We start from the raw sequence: 18,570 nt of genomic DNA, 5'->3' as shown, positions 1-18,570 counted from the left end.
GAGCAGCAGCCTTTTAAAGCCCCTCTAATGCTATAAACGTCATCAGTTTATCTTCCCTTTCCTAGCTTCCTCAGCCAAGGGGTTCGGACCAGTGTTATAACTGTAGATATCACACGGAGAGGAAGTGTCTGCACATTTTATAATGCGTTTAATGTAGCCTCGTTTCCCTTGATTTTAAAGGAACACAATGTATTATTTTTTACCTTAAAATTACAGCTTTAACTTCATTGTGATGTTCCACCGAGCTGCAGCAAGGAGAATAGGGCCTCTGTTGTTGCTACTCAGGCTCAGCACTACAGAAACTGCACTATGTAACTTTGGGGGCGTCGTATTGGGGTGAAAGAGTTCTCAAGGCCCCAAGTGGGGGGAGGGCCTTTGAGGCGTGTGGAATTTATTTTCCTTTAAATATTAATATCATTTAAAAATCACAATAAATGTTGCTAACTAAAGTAAATGTAACGTTTTGCGTAAATAAGTCGGTTGAATGATGGATTGAATGGTGTGTCGTTGCCTACAAACAGGCCTCACCCCTTTCACGAAAATGGTTTAGTCCGGGCTTTTTAATTAGGTGCATTTAGCTTAACGTTCATTCTGCTGAAGCGGTGCGCGTTGTAGCCGTGCTGTGGAAGATAACGCTAAATAATAGCATTGATAATGAAAACTAAATCTGCTTTTCAGAAAAGAAAAGAGAGGCAGGAAAGAGACAAAAATAGAAATGAGGGAAAGCAACTGCTAACAAATGTATCTTCCAAGAAAGATGAGCCCAAACGTGAACGCAAATACCCTGCGTTAACTGAACTCCTGTCGTTATAAAACGCTTCAATACCACCGCGATTGTCAGTGCTAACAACTGCAAAACTAGCAATAACATGGTGCCTTATCGGTAATCTGAGAGTTTTGGTTGAGAGGGTCCCATGGGCACTGCTTGTGCATAGGGCCCCGAATTTATTCCTACGCTCCTGCTCCTCCGTAAGTTACATAGTGCAGTTTCTGCAGTGCTGAGCTCAAAGTAGCTATTCTCCTATTACAGCTCAGTGGAACATCACAATGACGTTGACGTTGTAATTTTAGGGTAAAAACACTACCTAGTGTAGCTTTAAAGGCTCTGTATAATGCTTTAAATGTAATTTTCAGCGGCGGGTGATATTCCCATTCCCAGTTTCCTCGGCCAAGGGCTTTGAACCATTAATTGAACAAATAAAACTACTGATTGTCTGAAAATATTTCGTCATATAACGTAGACTCTATTTCCTTGATTTTAATACTTAATATCGTAATCGCAATACAGATCTTCATCGTCCACATCGTCCAGCCCTTGATCAGTGTCTTAGTCAATTCGCTGCTTGAATGATGTAAAGCAAATTAAACCATATAAAAGATAGAAAGTAAACATCACAAGCTGGTGTTGGCCGTCTGGACCTTCCTCTCGGCCGTCTCCGTGACCGTATCGGGCTGGCCGTCCCGGCAGAAGAAGATGGCGGGGTTTTTGCAGGCCCACATGGCGACCTCTCCGCCGTTGGCCGGGCTGGAGGAAGACACACGACTTCCTGCGGCGTGCCGGGTGGCGTAGCGCTCTCGGATCCTGTCCGCTCGCGTCCTGTCGCGGATCCTGTCCGCTCGTGTCCGGGACAGGTAGGCCGCGATGTTTCGAGTCCTGTAGCCTTCCTCTCTGCTCCGCCCCAGCAGCATGGAGATGTTGGGGTTCCTGATGGCGTAGATGAGCGGGTTTATGGCACCGTTGGCCCAGGCCATCCACATGGCCACGGTGTCCATTGCTGGGTTGAAGCTGTAGTCTCCCACGGCGGTGATTATTCCCATCAAACAGTACGGCCCCCAGCAGAAGATGATGAAGACGATCATGATCAGGACGGTGGTGGCCGTCCTCATCTCGCTGTAAAAGCGGAGGAGGTGAGCGTAGGTCGTGACCGGACGCACTCTGATCTCTGAGAGTCTGACCGTCTTACAGATGTTGTAGTGGCAGAAGCACATGAGAGCGAAGGGAAGGAGATAGCAGACCACAATCAGGGAGACGCTGTAAGTGGTGCCCATTCTCGAGCTGCTAGAGTGGAACACATACATGCAGTGGTAGAAGCCAGGCTTGTGGACCACTAGGTGGTCGGACGTCCAAAAGAAAATGTACCAGGGGAAGGAGAAGACCACCGCGGACAGCCACACGGCGGTCAGCAGCTGCATGGCTTTCTTTCTGCCGATTTTCTCCTGCGGCTGCCTCACGATGGCGTAGTATCGGTCAAAGGAGATGAGGGTCATGGTGAACGTGGAGATGATGCCGAAGCAGGTGTTGAAGAAGCCGTTGGCGATGCAGAAACGGTCCCCAAACATCCAGGAGCCGTCCTTACTGAACAGCATCATGAAGGAGAAGGGCAGGCAAAGGACGGCCGTTAGGAAGTCGGACAGAGACAGGGACATGATGAAAGCATTGGTCACTGTCCTCAGCTGCCTGTGCTTGATGATGACCATCACCACGGCTGAGTTGCCCAAGCTGGACAGCAGAAAAATGGCCAGGAGTAAAAGGGCCTGGGCGGCCACAGCCACGCCGTGCAAAACCGAGTGGCCCCCAGACACCTTCACGGGACTGCCAGCCACAACACTGCTCTGGTTCCCAAAATCCACAATCAGACCTGATCTGGATCTGTTGTTGTCCATGTTGCTGGCCACTGGACACGGGTCTACACAGCAGAAGAGGATGCATCCCTTATTCCCTCCTCCTTCCAGCTCTCCGCCTCAGAAACGGTTCACAGCGTCACAGCGCGGAGCCGGATCAGCGGCTTCTCCCGGGCGCCCCCTTATCAGCTTCGTTTACACGTTTATAACGCGTTTCTCCATCTGAAGGCGCCACCCTTCTCCCTCCGCTTAAAGGCTCCTCACTCTTGTGCCTGTAAACCCACCCGTTTTCAGGAATAGCCACGCCTTCCTCAGCGGGGATTGGCTGATGGTATTTTTTTTTTTTGTGCGCCCCCCCCCCTCAATTTTAACTATTTCATGTTCATTTTTTATTTCCAATATTATATTCTTCTTTTATATGCAATTGTACTGTTTTATTTTATTTTGTTTTATTTATATTCACCATCAAATGCACACAACGAACTTCATGTATGTGAAATGGACTGGGAAAAATAAATAATTGTATTTTTGAAATAATATAAATAATCGTACATCAGATATATAATAAATTAATATCATATTAATGAGCATATTTCAGCTTGTCACTTTTTATACACGTTCACACTTATATTAGAAATTAATTCAGATATTTTTCCATGTTATAAAGAGCTCATCAAAATAATCAAAGAATTTTATTTGTTATTTTTTTTTATGTTTATAGTCATTACTAAGCTTTTCTTTAGTTACCTCTTTCTATCACTGACTACTTTGCCGTCCCTTTGCTGCTGTAACACTTTGAATTTTCCCACTGTGGGACAAATAAAGGATGATCTCATCTTATTTTCATATTTAATATAATACAAATAATATACATTTGTGAATAAATGCACGTATATTGTCTGTTGCGCTGAGTGACGGTCCCGCGTTAAAAACCCAGTGGCTGAAATCTCTTACTGAGGGCGGAGCCGTGTTTAATATTAACCAATCACAAAAGGGTAAGCGGGTCACTACTGACCAATCAGAGCAAAGGAGGGCGGGGATTTCCTCAAAACTGGTGCAGTGTACGCAGGTAGTGACGTTTAGAGCCGTTACCATAGTGACAGCGCTGATAAATCTTCTCTATTACATTTTAAAAACATTCACTCGTTCATCTTTAACGTAATATAATGTGATTTAATATTATCATTTCCACAGAAGTGTACACCGCGTGTTTAATTCTATAAACACTATAAACATAACCAAAAAAAGCATTAAAGGTTCCATCATGCCTCAGTTCCTTTACAACGAAACACTTCCCTTTAGCGCACACTGAATAAAAATGTTTATTTCTAAACCTCAATATTATATTAAAATTGTAAAAAAATGTATTTAAAATGGATGACAAAATAATAAAATATGAAGGATAAAAAACAGAATGTTGTTGTCCCCGTGTTCTCCGCAAGGGGGTGCTCACATAAACACACAGAATAAATGTAGCCGCCCGCTAACAGCTAACACACTCTGCTGTGTTTTTCTCTGTTTTTGAAGACGTTATATTCTTTGCTGGTGTTATGGGTGAGTAGATGTAGGTCTTGGTGTTTATTCTGTTTATAGACGACGGTGTCAGTGTCTTTAACAGTGTTATTTGCCTCCTTTTTGAAGCGAGGTCTCTCCAGCTTCTAATTCGAAATTTCCGTTCCACCTTAAATGGCCGTTAAGAACTCCTGCAGACTTAAGGTGGAACGGAGAGTTCCAATGAAAAGGAAGCCAAATGAAAACGTACACACATTAGGGACATAGCAGTTTAATAGTAAATGTGTTAAAGTGGCTGGTGTGACGTTAGTGACCGTGTGTAATAAAAATCATATTTATTTTGTCTAATTGGTTTTAGTCCTGAAATGAAAGCTAATAATATAGACAGTGATATTTTGTCCTCCTTAGGATTTTTTCAGGCCAACTGTTTAACCCCTAACATTCCTCTCTGTTCAGAATTGTTTTTATAGAAGGTTTTTACCAAGGTTCAATTCCGCTTACGCGTTATAGTGGTTTAATGTAGCTTTACACTAACTTTACACTTTCTTGAATTTCCCCTGGGGATCAATAAAGTATCTATCTATCTATCTATCTATCTATCTATCTATCACATACATTCAGTGGGTGTAGATCTACATCTTCAAATCCCTCCGCTGCTCCACTTAGTCCCTCAGGTTTATGACGTAGGAAACGCAGGCTTTCTGAATCCATGCCGTGCACAATGTAGTATAAACACCATCACACGCACACGACAACACGTTTAAATGTGTGTCTGTAACTGGAGGGGTGTTTAAACACTTTCCTTCATGGTGTTCATAAGGCCCCACAACACCTACATACGCCCCTAATGACAGTAATACAGTGTCACACGACCTACTGTGGTTTTAGGCACCTGAGAAACGTAGATTTTGACTGTCTGATTGTTGTATTCTTGAATACAAACACTTCATGTTTCACCGTTTTGGTTTAAAGAAGACGGTGCATGTACACATTAGTGTGTGGATCTGGCGCCCAGCAACACACACACTTTTCTGTGCGCCCCCTAATTCAGAAACAATGCATTAAAACGAGCCATTCGGATTCTGCCCCGCTTCTGACGCCAAGTGCAGAGACTTTAATTATTGCCCTGCTCTCGTCTGTGACTTCTGTACACTCCAACTACAGGCTGTGATGCTATGTTCCGTTTACCTCGTAAGTCGGATGTCGAACTTTCATCTAGTAAACATTCAGAAAACCCTATGCCTAGGTCAAAGGTCAGAGGTCAGAGATCTCATCCACAAAGGGCTGGCTGCAGGTTTTCATTCCAAACAAACAGGAGCACACCCAGTATAATTGTTTAGAGATGGATACGATCGGTGACCTAGGTGTTCATTGTTAGCTTGTTTCTGGTTAGCGTTGATAGTGATACCGATTGATAACAGGGCATTATGCGAGATTTTACACGTCCACACACAGAGGTGAGACAGTACTGTGTGTACGACTGATTTAAAGAGACACAACTAGATAAAAGCACTAATATACCAGTGACACCACTGCTTTTACACACTGTTGATATGTGGGCAGCCATATTGGATTCTGAACTCGGGGTTGGTGAGACTCCTCTGACTTTCAGAGTGTGGGACGTAGTGTTAGTTCTAGTGAATAATGTTGTAAGTGTCAGAATGTGTGATATTATTTTTGTCTGCTGTAGCTGTGTCCATGAGCTCGACCTGTCCGGGGCTCTACTGTGGAAAGACTCTCATAAATGGATCAATAGAGGGAGAATGTGGGGTAAGTACCATTTAAAACAGTTTGTGTCCGTGGGGTTTATCCAAAGGGAATGGTATTTATAGGGCGTCTGTCTCATTTACTGTGGAAGGTATTGAGGATTTGAGTGAATGCAGCAACGTAAATATTAGTGAGGGTCAGGTGCTGATGCTGGGTGATTAGTTCTGGATCACACGCACCACTCCAACTCATCCCAAACATGTCGGAGGGAGCCGACAGAATAAATGTATTACTCAGCATTACACAAACACTGCTCCCCAGTCACCACAGCTCAACAAGGGGTTAATAAAGTAAATTCACTTCCTCTTTCAGACGGATTTATACAATTTATTGTGATAAAGCTCACCCCTACACCATCGCAAAGTGAAATGATGGGAGGTGTAGGGGTGAGCTTTATCACAAATGGTGGCAGTGACTACGAACCTGATGACAGCAACTACATACAGTCCACGACAAGAAACGAGAGAGAGGTACGACGCCGAAAAGCGGAGGAGCGTTGTGTAACTCCAATAATAACCACTAGGAGAAGATGGCTCCCAAGAAACCACCAGTCACCCAGACACGGAGCGAAGAAGAGGAATGCGAGTCAACCACCGTCAAAGGGAATACATCGGAGATCACTAACTTGCAGCAGATGCTCGAAAGCTTTTTCAGCTCTCAACAGCAGAGAGATGAAGAACTGCGGAGAGAAGCGACGAAGCAAGAGCAGAGGTGGCGTTCCCTACAACACCAGTTCGGCCTTCTACAGGAAGAAGTACGGAGGGGCCAAAGTGGAGTACAACAACACAGGGAAACGGAGCATTCCACAACAGCATCGCACACAATATACAGACCCGCGACTCCGGCAGTAAGTGCATACGACGCGATGGGAGAACAATTAAGGACAACACAGGTAGCGTGGCCAAGACTCCCGCAACTTAAAGATGATGATGACATCGAACATTACTTCATAATGTTTGAGCGGTTAGCGCTAGCGGCTAGATGGCCGAAAACGGACTGGGCTTTTCATCTGGTCCCCTTGCTGGAAGGAAAGGCAAGAGCAGCCTACGTCGCCATGAGCGTTGAAAAAATAAATGACTTTGAAGCAGTAAAAGAGGCTATTCTCAGAAAGTTTGAGATTAACCCTGAGACTTACAGACAGCGTTTCCGTAAAGGGCACGTATTAAACAACGAGACGCCGAGGGAACTATTCACGCGGCTCACGGGACTTTATGAGAGATGGATACGTCCAAAAGACAAGACAAAAGAGGACATTGGACAAACCATCGTTCTGGAACAGTTCCTGAGCGTAATCAATCCAGAATTGAAGAGCTGGATATTGGAACGCAGCCCGACTTCTGCGGAGCAAGCGGTTGAAATGGCAGAAGCTTTCATCGCGGCACGGCAAGCCGAGGGAGAGTTCCAGCTCGGGAAGTCAACCTTCAACAAACAGTCCAGTAAGTTTGAGAGACGTGACTATGGTAGTGGTGTTGAACGTTCAAAGCCAGCCTTTAAAATGCAGTGGCATAAGTCCATTAAAAGCTCAGCTGAAAAACCAAAAATAAGATGTTTTAGCTGTAACCAAATAGGACACAAAAGCTCTGAATGTCAATATCCTCCCACTAGCTCTAACCAACTGTGCTACACCCCTAGAAAAGAAAATCCCTTTAGTACACAGGAAGGTAGTGATGAAACCACAGTAACAGTTAAATTGAATGGCAAACAGTTTAGGGCTTTATTAGATACTGGGGCGAGCCAAACTTTAGTCACACAAGCATGTCTTGAAAACTCTCAATATAGCCTTACAAGTACGTTAAAGGTCAAATGCATACATGGTGATGAGCAGATTTATCCTACAACTGAGATTAATATATCAATTAAAGGGCAATCCTACCTGGTACGCGTAGGAGTGGTACAAAACGCTCCATATCCCATCATACTAGGCAGAGACATCCCTATTTTGATTGATTTATTGAACTATAAAAATGTAAAGACGGCAGAGGCTATGGTAGTGACCAGGCAAAGCAAAAAAAATTTAGCCAAAGAAACCACAGAACTTTTTAAGGAATTGCCATATGCTGCAGAAACTAAAAAAAAGACAAGGAGAGATGTAAGAAAAGCTGAAGTTATGGGAACCAAATGTCTGGAGAAAATAGAACTGCCAGATACAGATAACATTAGTTTACCCATTAACTTTGAACAACTCCAAACATTAGATGAAACTTTAAAACCACTATTTGAAAAAAGCAAACACTATAGTGACATCTCTGATAAAGGTTGCCACTTAGCGATTAAAGATAACAAACTATATAGAATCACTGATAAAGGTGAGCAACTAGTACTCCCGGTAAGCCTTAGGGAGAAAGTGCTTAAAATGGGACATTCAGATCCCTGGGCAGGCCACTTCGGGCAAGCTAAAACATTCAGCCGCATAGCATACAGATTTTACTGGCCAGGTCAGTATGCAGATGTGATTAGATACTGCAATAATTGCCCGGAATGTCAACTCACTGCAACTCTAAAAAAGTCAGACAAGGTGCCTATGGTGAGCATGCCTATAATAGACATACCATTCTCTCGCATAGCAATGGACGTAGTAGGGCCGTTACCTAGAACAAAAAACGGCAACCGTTACATTTTAGTAATATGTGACTATGCGACAAAATATCCAGAGGCTTTTGCCCTCAAAAACATTAAAACTCGTCAAATTGTCAATGCTCTGATACAACTTATTTCAAGAGTAGGGATCCCGAAAGAGATATTGACAGACAGGGGCACTAACTTCACTTCAAAACAGATAAAGCAAGTGTACGATCTATTAGGCATTAAAAGTATTCACACCACACCATATCACCCTCAAACTGATGGGCTAACGGAACGTTTCAATAAGACTCTGAAACGAGCTTTACAGAAGGTGACGAACAACAACGGTACAGACTGGGACATGTGGTTACCCTATGTGCTGTTCGCATATCGTGAAGTACCTCAAGCTTCCACCGGATTTTCCCCGTTTGAACTCCTTTACGGAAGACAGGTGAGAGGTCCGATGGATGTCCTGAAAGAAGCGTGGGAAGGTGAGAAGAGTGAACAGAAACTGAACATTTTAACGTATGTCTTGATGATTAGGGACAAGTTGAGTCAATTGACGAGTACTGTCCATGAAAACATGGAGAAAGCTCAAGAACAGCAAAAACACTGGTATGATAAAGTGGCAAGGAAGAGAGTTCTGCAAGTCGGGCAGAAAGTACTTATTCTACTACCCACCAGTGACACTGGGCTTTTAGCCAAATGGCAGGGGCCATATAAAGTGCAAAGACAAGTCGGAGAAACTACATATGAACTCCACCTGCCTGACAGACGGAAGAAATTTCAGAGCTTCCACATTAACATGTTGAGACCCTGGAAGGAGCCTGAGAATAAGAGTTCGGAGCAGCTATGGATAAGGGCCGTTCATGATGAAGACGAGGTGGCCGAACAGTATTTCCCCACAAGAAAAGAAGGTACCGTTCTTCCAAAGGTGCCCCACTTAACATCACAGCAACAAAAAGAACTACTGCACGTGGTTCCACCTAAGCTCTTCTCAGATGAACCAGGATTAACAGACGTGACCAAGCATAACATCAGACTCATCAAAGATGAACCGATTAGACAGTTCAACTGCAGAGTTCCAGCACGACTTGTCCCAGAGTTGAAAAAAGAAGTTGAAGCTATGATCAAAATGGGAGTAATAGAACCGTCAAAGAGCGAAAGGTGCAGCCCTGTCGTCTTGGTTCCCAAGAAAGATGGAGGCTTACGGTTTTGCATTGACTTTTCAAGGCTAAACGCCGTGTCTGCTTTTGACCCATATCCCATGCCAAGAGCAGATGACCTAATAGAGAGGCTAGGGAAGGCTAAAGTTCTGTCCACGGTGGATTTATGCAAGGGATACTGGCAAGTTCCACTCAGCCAGTCCGCTAAAGAGCTGACTGCATTTAGAACACCATCAGGACTATACCATTTCCGTACAATGCCATTCGGATTACACGGTGCGGCTGCAACCTTCCAGAGGTTGATGGACGACGTTCTCAGAGGTACGGAGGACTTCGCGGCAGCTTATATAGATGATGTGGTGATCTACAGTTCATCATGGGAAGAACATCTACAACATCTAGGCATTGTCCTGAGGAAGATCGCAGATGCAGGTCTAACAGCAAACCCCAGCAAATGTCATCTCGCTCGTGAGGAGGTCTCATATCTAGGTTACATCCTGGGCGGGGGTCAAATAAGACCTCAAGTGGACAAAGTAGAGGCCGTGAGGGCAACACCCCAACCTAATACAAAGAGGAGTGTACGTTCATTTTTAGGTCTTGTGGGATGGTACCGCAGGTTCATCCCTAATTTTTCGACTAAAGCAGCAGCACTGACGGATTTAACCAAGAAGGACATGCCTCAAAGGGTTAAATGGACAGAGACCTGTGAGTATGCTTTTAAAGACCTCAAAAATGCATTGTGCCAGGAGCCAGTTTTAGCCAGCCCTGATTTTTCGAAACCTTTTATTGTGCAGACTGATGCATCAGGTACAGGGTTAGGTGCTGTCTTGTTACAGGGGGAGGACGCTGAGAGAAAACCTATCCTGTATATAAGCAGGAAACTGTTTCCACGTGAGACTAACTACTCTACCATCGAGAAGGAGGCTCTCGCTATCAAATGGGCGCTTGACTCTTTAAAGTATTACTTGCTTGGACATGACTTTGTTCTAGAGACAGATCACAAAGCTTTGCAGTGGATCCAAAGAATGAAAGACTCTAATGCTAGGATCACACGATGGTACTTGTCATTACAGCCCTATTGTTTTGCTATAAAGTATAAAAAAGGTACCCAAAATGTAACAGCTGACTACCTGTCCCGCCGCTGGAAAGGCGTTGAGCTTAAGGAGGGGGGTGTGTGATGATGTACAGTACCTGTGACACATCACCAAGAGAAACCATTATGTATACTTACCTGTACTTACTCACCTGCATACGGGTCATGTGAGAGGGAAAAGAGTACTATCTCTTGATGCTGAGTTTTACTTACCTGGTTGAATCCATTCTCCACAGAGGGAAGGGGGAACTAGCATCTAGAAGAGGGAAAATATATTATCTAATAAATAGTGATATTATGAATGAATGTTAAACATGCCATGGCCGTAATTGAATCTTGGTACAGTTGTTAGTTCATTGTTAATTTTTATTGTTTATGAAACTTGTGTATCCAAGATACAATAACTTTTACCTCTTAAGGGAATGGTATATTCTAAGGGGCGGGGCTACCTATATATATACCACACAAGGGTAAAAGAGAGAGACTCTGCTAGACCGTAGCGAGAGGAGCATAACCTAAGGGCATACTAAGACTCAATTGATTTAGTTGTCTTTATCCTTTTGTCTCTGCTAATAGAGAATTTTGTTTTGTTATTTTTTTTGTCCTTAAGGAGCGCGCATGTATATATTGTATATAGAAATATAAAGTCTGGTGTGTAAATAAAGGTGGAAGGGAACCAAAAATCGAACCTCTCGGTGTTATTTCAAGTCGACCTTATAACATCTCAGGCCTCTCGCCCGAGATAAATCACATTTATCAATGAATCATTGTATCAGCAGAAGCTTTAGGACGTTAGAAATTACAGAAATTGAAGTTTTATTTGTTCCTGTTCTGTTCAAAGGTTTGTCCCCGAGGGCAGAGGACCAGCGAAGGGAAAATCTGCAGAGTGTGTGAGGACACGCCGGAGCTGTACGACTGGCTTTACCTGGGGTTCATGGCCATGCTGCCTCTCGTCCTGCACTGGTTCTTTATTGAATGGTATTCTGGGAAAAAAAGGTAAAGGCCAGTCACATTTAAAACAGTTTGTTTCCTCACAATCCTCACAAAATGGTGAAATATCTTCTGATTTGTTTTTTTAATCATTATGAATTTTATTTACTCTATAATCATCAAATGGCTTTTTCAATTTATTTTTTATCAAAAGCACACGCCCCGTTTGTTGTAAAATGCAGTAAAAACAAGAATCAGAATTGCGTTAATTCTCTTGAAGCTTTATTTAGTGACAGACGCACAAACCCACTCCCACTGGACTCTACCACCTTTTCTTTAGAGGCACAGTTTCAGAGTTTGGGAACCGAGGAGACCACAGGCTGGTCCAGGAAGCTGTGCTGTTGTAGCACGTGCAGAATGAGGCCTGCCATTTTCTTGATGCCGTTTTTCTGAAATGGTCCCAAGCCAATGTGACTGTACTGATCACAGTAGCGTGACCGTGTCTCATGCAGCACTGTCTGAGGGCTTGAAGGTCATTCACATTCAGCAGTGGTGCCTGGCCTTGCTCCTGAAACTCTTACAGCTTTATTAGAAGAACCACACTAGAATCAGACTCCTGCAGGAGTTTTATCACTGAGACCTGTAAAATACTTTGTTACCAATGTCCTACTGAGAATCTCCGAATCCAAACAGTGTTATAGTGTTTAAGAAGTCATATCTGCACACGTTAAATCTTCTTATTTCTGCTCTCTCCTGTAGCTCCAGTGCCTTGTTCCAGCACATCACGGCGCTGTTTGAGTGCAGCGCTGCAGCAGTGGTCACTCTGCTGGTGAATGATCCGGTCGGACAGTTGGCCATTCGCTCCTGTCGCGTCAAGATGCTTTCGGACTGGTACACGATGCTCTATAACCCCAGCCCCGACTACGTCACCACTTTACACTGCACTCAGGAGGCTGTGTTTCCGCTGTGAGTCTCTCCATATTCTCCATTTACACTGATTTATGTTCATTCTGCTTCCGATGTGAATCACATACACATAGAAAGAGGATGTATGGCATTAATGGTATCTGTTCAATGTGTGTATATGTGTGTAGCAATGGGGGTTGTTCGGTGTGTGTGTGTGTTGTTATCTGTGTGTTAGCAGTTGGGAGAGGGGGAGTGAATGGAGAGGTTGGGAACCGGATGTGATGGCATGGGGGAAGGAAAAACTGACGCTTCTGATTGGTCGAGGGGTGGGACTTCCTGTAATTAAAAGACAGTGAATGAATGGTGTTTTGTAACTGGAAGCTGTCTCATTAAATCTAATGTTGTTCTAGTCTTTGACACTAATCCAATATAAAACTAATAACAGCTATTTTTATAGGGTGTGTTTTGTGTCTGTGTCCTTTCACTGTGGACTGTTCTGAGCATTTTAAACTTTACTTAAATAATTGATCATGAAGCCATCAGCCAGTGAAATCCCAGCCTTATGTCAGACGAGTTATTACAGGAAAACTGCCGGCTGTAATGTGTGTGTGTGTGTGTGTTTTTCCAGATACACCATAGTGCTGATCTACTACGCGTTCTGCCTGGTGTTTATGATGATGTTGCGGCCGCTGCTGGTGAAGAAGATCGCCTGCGGTTTGGGGAAAACTGACAGATTTAAAAGCATTTACGCTGCTCTCTATTTCTTCCCCATCCTCACCGTTCTCCAGGCAGTGGGAGGAGGACTTCTCTGTAAGTGTTTCCCGTCGCGGTAAATTGGGGACGACAGCTTATTGGTTTTAAAACTGAATTTATATCAAAGAAATCAAAATTACATTTGTGTAAAGAGGAATGAATCAGCTTCATGAAGAGAATCTTTCAGTGATTTTCCCTCCATTTAGATTTCTACGTTTTTAAATAACAGTTTTTACTTTTATTTGAATATTCCTTTATTCACCCGGAGGAAACCCACGCAGACACAGAGAGAACACACCACACTCCTCACAGACAGTCACCCGGAGGAAACCCACGCAGACACAGGGAGAACACACCACGCTCCTCACAGACAGTCACCCGGAGGAAACCCACGCAGACACAGGGAGAACACACCACACTCCTCACAGACAGTCACCCGGAGGAAACCCACGCAGACAGAGAGAACACACCACACTCCTCACAGACAGTCACCCGGAGGAAACCCACGCAGACACAGGGAGAACACACCACACTCCTCACAGACAGTCACCCGGAGGAAACCCACGCAGACACAGGGAGGACACACCACACTCCTCACAGACAGTCACCCGGAGGAAACCCACACAGACACAGGGAGAACACACCACACTCCTCACAGACAGTCACCCGGAGGAAACCCACGCAGACACAGAGAGAACACACCACACTCCTCACAGACAGTCACCCGGAGGAAACCCACGCAGACACAGGGAGAACACACCACACTCCTCACAGACAGTCACCCGGAGGAAACCCACGCAGACACAGGGAGAACACACCACACTCCTCACAGACAGTCACCCGGAGGAAACCCACGCAGACACAGGGAGAACACACCACACTCCTCACAGACAGTCACCCGGAGGAAACCCACGCAGACACAGGGAGAACACACCACACTCCTCACAGACAGTCACCCGGAGGAAACCCACGCAGACACAGGGAGAACACACCACACTCCTCACAGACAGTCACCCGGAGGAAACCCACGCAGACACAGAGAGAACACACCACACTCCTCACAGACAGTCACCCGGAGGAAACCCACGCAGACACAGGGAGAACACACCACACTCCTCACAGACAGTCACCCGGAGGAAACCCACGCAGACACAGAGAGAACACACCACACTCCTCACAGACAGTCACCCGGAGGAAACCCACGCAGACACAGGGAGAACACACCACACTCCTCACAGACAGTCACCCGGAGGAAACCCACGCAGACACAGGGAGAACACACCACACTCCTCACAGACAGTCACCCGGAGGAAACCCACGCAGACACAGGGAGAACACACCACACTCCTCACAGACAGTCACCCGGAGGAAACCCACGCAGACACAGGGAGAACACACCACACTCCTCACAGACAGTCACCCGGAGGAAACCCACACAGACACAGAGAGAACACACCACACACATTATTGTATTATCTTTTCATTTTGTCTGTTTCTTCTTTGTCAGACTATGCGTTCCCCTACATTATTCTGGTCTTGTCCTTGGTGACCTTGGCTGTATACATGTCTGCTTCTGAGATACAGGTAAGACTTCCAATACATTTATACAGAGTCTGCCTCAGAACACAGTTCTTTCTCTACATAGACACTTTTTATATCATAATCTGCAAACTCCTGCCAGGTTTATTGTTCCTATTCTGAGGTTCTGAGACTCACTCCCACTGAGATCCTTAGTGTAATATTCAGGGAGTTTCAGATGCGTCCTCAGTCCCTGAGGCAACAGAGAGTTTAGAGGAAGCTTTTCTTCAAAGAGAAGCTCGGGTGGACGTCAGCGGATCTCACCGATTTCTTTTTTAATTTCCCCATTTGACGTCCAAACCCCCGTCCATTCCTCAGTTCCTCCAGAGCCAGTGATAACTAACGTGAACGTGATGAAAACCTCAGCAGAAGAACACATGCCCTGAACTGGATGTGATCAGGAGCTGAGGGGAGTAAACACTGGGTCTGTTGAAGTGGGGGCTATGAGCCGTCTACCTACAGCACCTCAGTGAGCTCTACTAAGAAGCCGAGGTGCTGACTGCTCAGAGCTGCCTCTGTAGACAACGGCCAAGCACTTAGACACACTCAGAGATATGAGTTTTTATTCATTTTAATAAACATTTGAGTTGTTTTTAAGGGTCAGTGGCTTTACAGCAGAATGGATTAGGACAGAACCTAATATGAAAACTCTTGACATAAAAAGTAATGGAAATTAATGTTCTGTGGGGATTTAGCAGCAGAAAACAAACAGGAAACAATGGTAAAGCAATTTTCCTGGTGTTTATTTAGTGTAGTGACAGTGCGCGGTGTCTGAGCTCCGGAGCCATGAGGGCCTGGGTTTGAGCCTCATTTTGGGTCACTGTCTGCGTGAAGTTCAGTGTATTCTCCTTCGGTCTGCGACTGTGTGCTTGTGAGCTCTGGTGGAAGGGGAGGGTGTGTGTCCAGCATAAGACCTGTGCTTAGTCTGTTGTCTGGAGAGACGCTGGGGTTGTTGTTTCTGTTTGGAGGAACAAAACAACTCAGTGCTTCTCTTTTCAGACGGTCCCTAACCAATGAAAGACAACGTTAAATATGTTGTGGAGACTGTGACGGGGCGGACATTCATCATCAAAAACGAAAAGAAAGAATACAGTTTAAAGCTTTGCGTTTGTTTTTTAAAATTTAAATGGTTTCTTAGACGTTAATGATGTGCTTTGTCTGAAAAAATAAAGGTCCATTAATAATGTATGGCTTGTGTTTGCAGTTCTCGTGTTACAGAGCTGTACTTTCAAAGGTTCTTTAAGGGAATGAAGGTGCCGTTGTTTTCTGAAAGTCTCTGGTTTCTTCTGAAATGTCGTGGGGAGGCTTTAGAATGGGTGTTGGAACATTTCTGTGAGGATTTGATTGTATTTCAGTCATTAGAAGTTTAGAGGAGTCATGTACTGGTTTTGTATGACTTCAGGAACCCCTCAGTTCCCTCAGGAACTTCAGGATCAGGAACCCCTCTCTAACTCATTGTAGAGGAACCAGATCGAGCCCAGGCTCTTCTCCATACGTTTCTATGGAGATACACAGTGTAGCTGAGTTAACAGTTCATTTATTATAAGGGGTGTGACCGAGCTAATGTGAGCTAATGTGAATTTTAACCCTTCTGTCACCACTCTCCTCTCTCTCTGCAGTCTTTTAAGAACCTCGTCGCAAAGAAGAAGCGGTTGGTGGTGCTCTTCAGCCACTGGCTGCTGCACGCGTACGGCATCATCTCCATCACCCGACTGGACAGTTTAAAGCAGGATCTGCCGCTGCTGGCTCTGGTGCCCGGACCGGCTCTGTTTTATTTACTCACAGCAAGATTCACCGAGCCGAACCGGATCCTGTCTGAGGGCGGGAACGGACACTGATCACGTCTTTACTCTTCGTCACAGGGCTTCAGTTACTGGGAGAAATGGCGTGTTGTTACTTAAGGTTTTTTTTTTTTTTTTTTTTTATATATTTCTGCACCATTCAGGGAGTATTTCACCGAGCAGGGTTCTGGGTCCGCCCAGTGATGAGGAGTGTCCAATAGAAAGGTCCCTGAGCTCTCTTCTGATTGGACAGGTTTGACGGGCTCTCTCGCCTTGTGAAGCTCTCCTCTCTGGAGAGTGTTTGATTGTGGACTCGAGAAATACGTTCCAGTGGCGGTGAAGGGAACCAGGCGTCTCCAACACGAGTCCCGTGTCTTATTCCTCTCCGTCAGCTGTGACCTCCACCTGAGATAAAGATGATGATGATTGTGGAGAATATGATGAAAAAACCAAGCAAAAAAAAAACGTTTTTGGAAACTGCTTTGCCTCATAATTCGTACTTTTTGTTCTCCTCCAGGAATGGAATTTTAAAAATTAGTTTTCGGTCAAAGCCTTCCTCAGGACTGTTGTAAATCACTGTCTCAGACATCAGCCGTTTCTTCAGAACCATTTCAGACACCGACTGTGAGCAGCTTTAAGAGCTCTGCTGCAGGCTTTAGCTCACATCCAATGATCTGTCCTTAAACATCATCTTCAGAAGCTGTTGATTTCCTGACAGAGGCGTGTTAGACTTAGGAACTGAGACCAGCCTCAATCAACAATCAACGAGAAGATGGTCGCTGTGTTTACGTCTTAACCCTTTCAGTAAACAGTCGTGGAAGTTTAAAGAACACCAGGTCACAGTGGATGGCGATTACAATTTCGGTCTTTTATTCTTGAGTCCACTCAGAGTCTCTCTGGAAGGAACGAGGCGAGTGTGTGTTGTGTGTTCTCCTCAGACCGAGAAAGTCACAGATCTGGTGTTTGATCAGTGGCCGGGGTCATGGTCGTAACATCATTATTTGGAGTTTGAAATGTGCACAGCTTTAATAGAGAATCCACACTTTTTTGCTGAACGTCACCTGCAGCTCTTCTGTGTCCGTCAGGTCCAGATTCATCCGACCATGGATCGGTTCCTGATATCAGACCTTAGCGCTACGTGGACTCTGTTAATAAAGTGATGTGTAGCGCCCCCTTCTGTAGCCCACTGTCATTTCACACATCCTCAGTCTCCCTCGCTCCTTTGGTTTGCAGCTTGTCCTTAAAGAATACAGTACTGAGTTATTTACATGGACTCCGCTGTGTCGGGGAAGGTCATAGACGCAGTGTGAAGTGTGTGTAGCATTTGCAAAAAACCTCCACCCGTCCTTCCAGTGTTTTCTATAAAGGATTTGAGCATTCATGTATTCTGATCTCTGTGGGGGGTCCTGGAGCCAACGCCCTGTGGCTACAGAGGGCTAACGGTATTAACATTAACCTGTGCAGACTTTATGGGAAATCTACTTAGTGTTTGCAGGTTATTCATCAACACACTGTTTCTCTGAGGTGCTGCACGCAGTGTGTGGATGGTGCATGTCCTTTTTATTTTGCTGTTGTGATGACGGATGTTTTCTGTACAGAATATTCCCTGTAAATAGAGACGATGCGCTGATTGCAGCTGGTCTGTGAACTGTCTCTGAGACGATTAAGTTATTCTTTTTAAAAAGATTCAAATAAAAGAAATCCTCCTCTGACGAAACACTCCAGAGCCCGGGGAATACTCTTTAAACCCGTGAAACCCGGCCTGGCCCCTTCAGACGACCCTGCTGCTGCTGGCCCAGGTTCAAATGTAAATACGTGGATATTGATAGTGATTTGTGTAAAACGCATGACTCGAGTACATCACCTGACTGTGTCTCTTCTGAAATAAATGTACGTTTAA

At 44.8% G+C, this 18,570-nt stretch overlaps 2 protein-coding genes across 2 annotated transcripts; one reads left to right on the top strand and one right to left on the bottom strand.

Moving 5' to 3' along the window:
• Nucleotides 1-495: 495 nt before the first annotated feature.
• LOC136663970 (G-protein coupled receptor 135) lies at nucleotides 496-2,859 on the bottom strand. The gene has a single exon (XM_066640952.1). The coding sequence runs from the start codon at nucleotides 2,662-2,664 to the stop codon at nucleotides 1,393-1,395; it is 1,272 nt and encodes a 423-aa protein (XP_066497049.1). The 5' UTR covers nucleotides 2,665-2,859; the 3' UTR covers nucleotides 496-1,392.
• Nucleotides 2,860-4,062: 1,203 nt separating this feature from the next.
• On the top strand, nucleotides 4,063-18,567 carry jkamp (jnk1/mapk8 associated membrane protein). Its single transcript, XM_066675959.1, has 7 exons — nucleotides 4,063-4,176; nucleotides 5,825-5,904; nucleotides 11,564-11,718; nucleotides 12,412-12,618; nucleotides 13,187-13,368; nucleotides 14,819-14,895; nucleotides 16,509-18,567. Exons 1-7 carry the CDS (start codon nucleotides 4,173-4,175, stop codon nucleotides 16,725-16,727), a joined length of 924 nt encoding a protein of 307 aa, XP_066532056.1. The 5' UTR covers nucleotides 4,063-4,172; the 3' UTR covers nucleotides 16,728-18,567.
• Nucleotides 18,568-18,570: the final 3 nt, after the last annotated feature.

The sequence above is a fragment of the Hoplias malabaricus genome, chromosome 1 (genome assembly GCF_029633855.1).
Source record: "Hoplias malabaricus isolate fHopMal1 chromosome 1, fHopMal1.hap1, whole genome shotgun sequence".
Lineage (NCBI taxonomy): Eukaryota > Metazoa > Chordata > Actinopteri > Characiformes > Erythrinidae > Hoplias > Hoplias malabaricus.
The sequence above is the reverse complement of the archived record's forward strand: the minus strand, read 5'-3'. Positions and strand labels throughout refer to the sequence as shown.

Excerpts from the sequence above, each read along its gene's own strand:
- LOC136663970 (XM_066640952.1), bottom strand. The coding sequence starts at position 2,664 with ATGGACAACAACAGATCCAGATCAGGTCTGATTGTGGATTTTGGGAAC.
- jkamp (XM_066675959.1), top strand. Across the intron at positions 5,905-11,563 it reads CAATAGAGGGAGAATGTGGG|GTTTGTCCCCGAGGGCAGAG; the intron begins GTAAGTACCATT and ends TTCTGTTCAAAG. Across the intron at positions 14,896-16,508 it reads TGTCTGCTTCTGAGATACAG|TCTTTTAAGAACCTCGTCGC; the intron begins GTAAGACTTCCA and ends CTCTCTCTGCAG.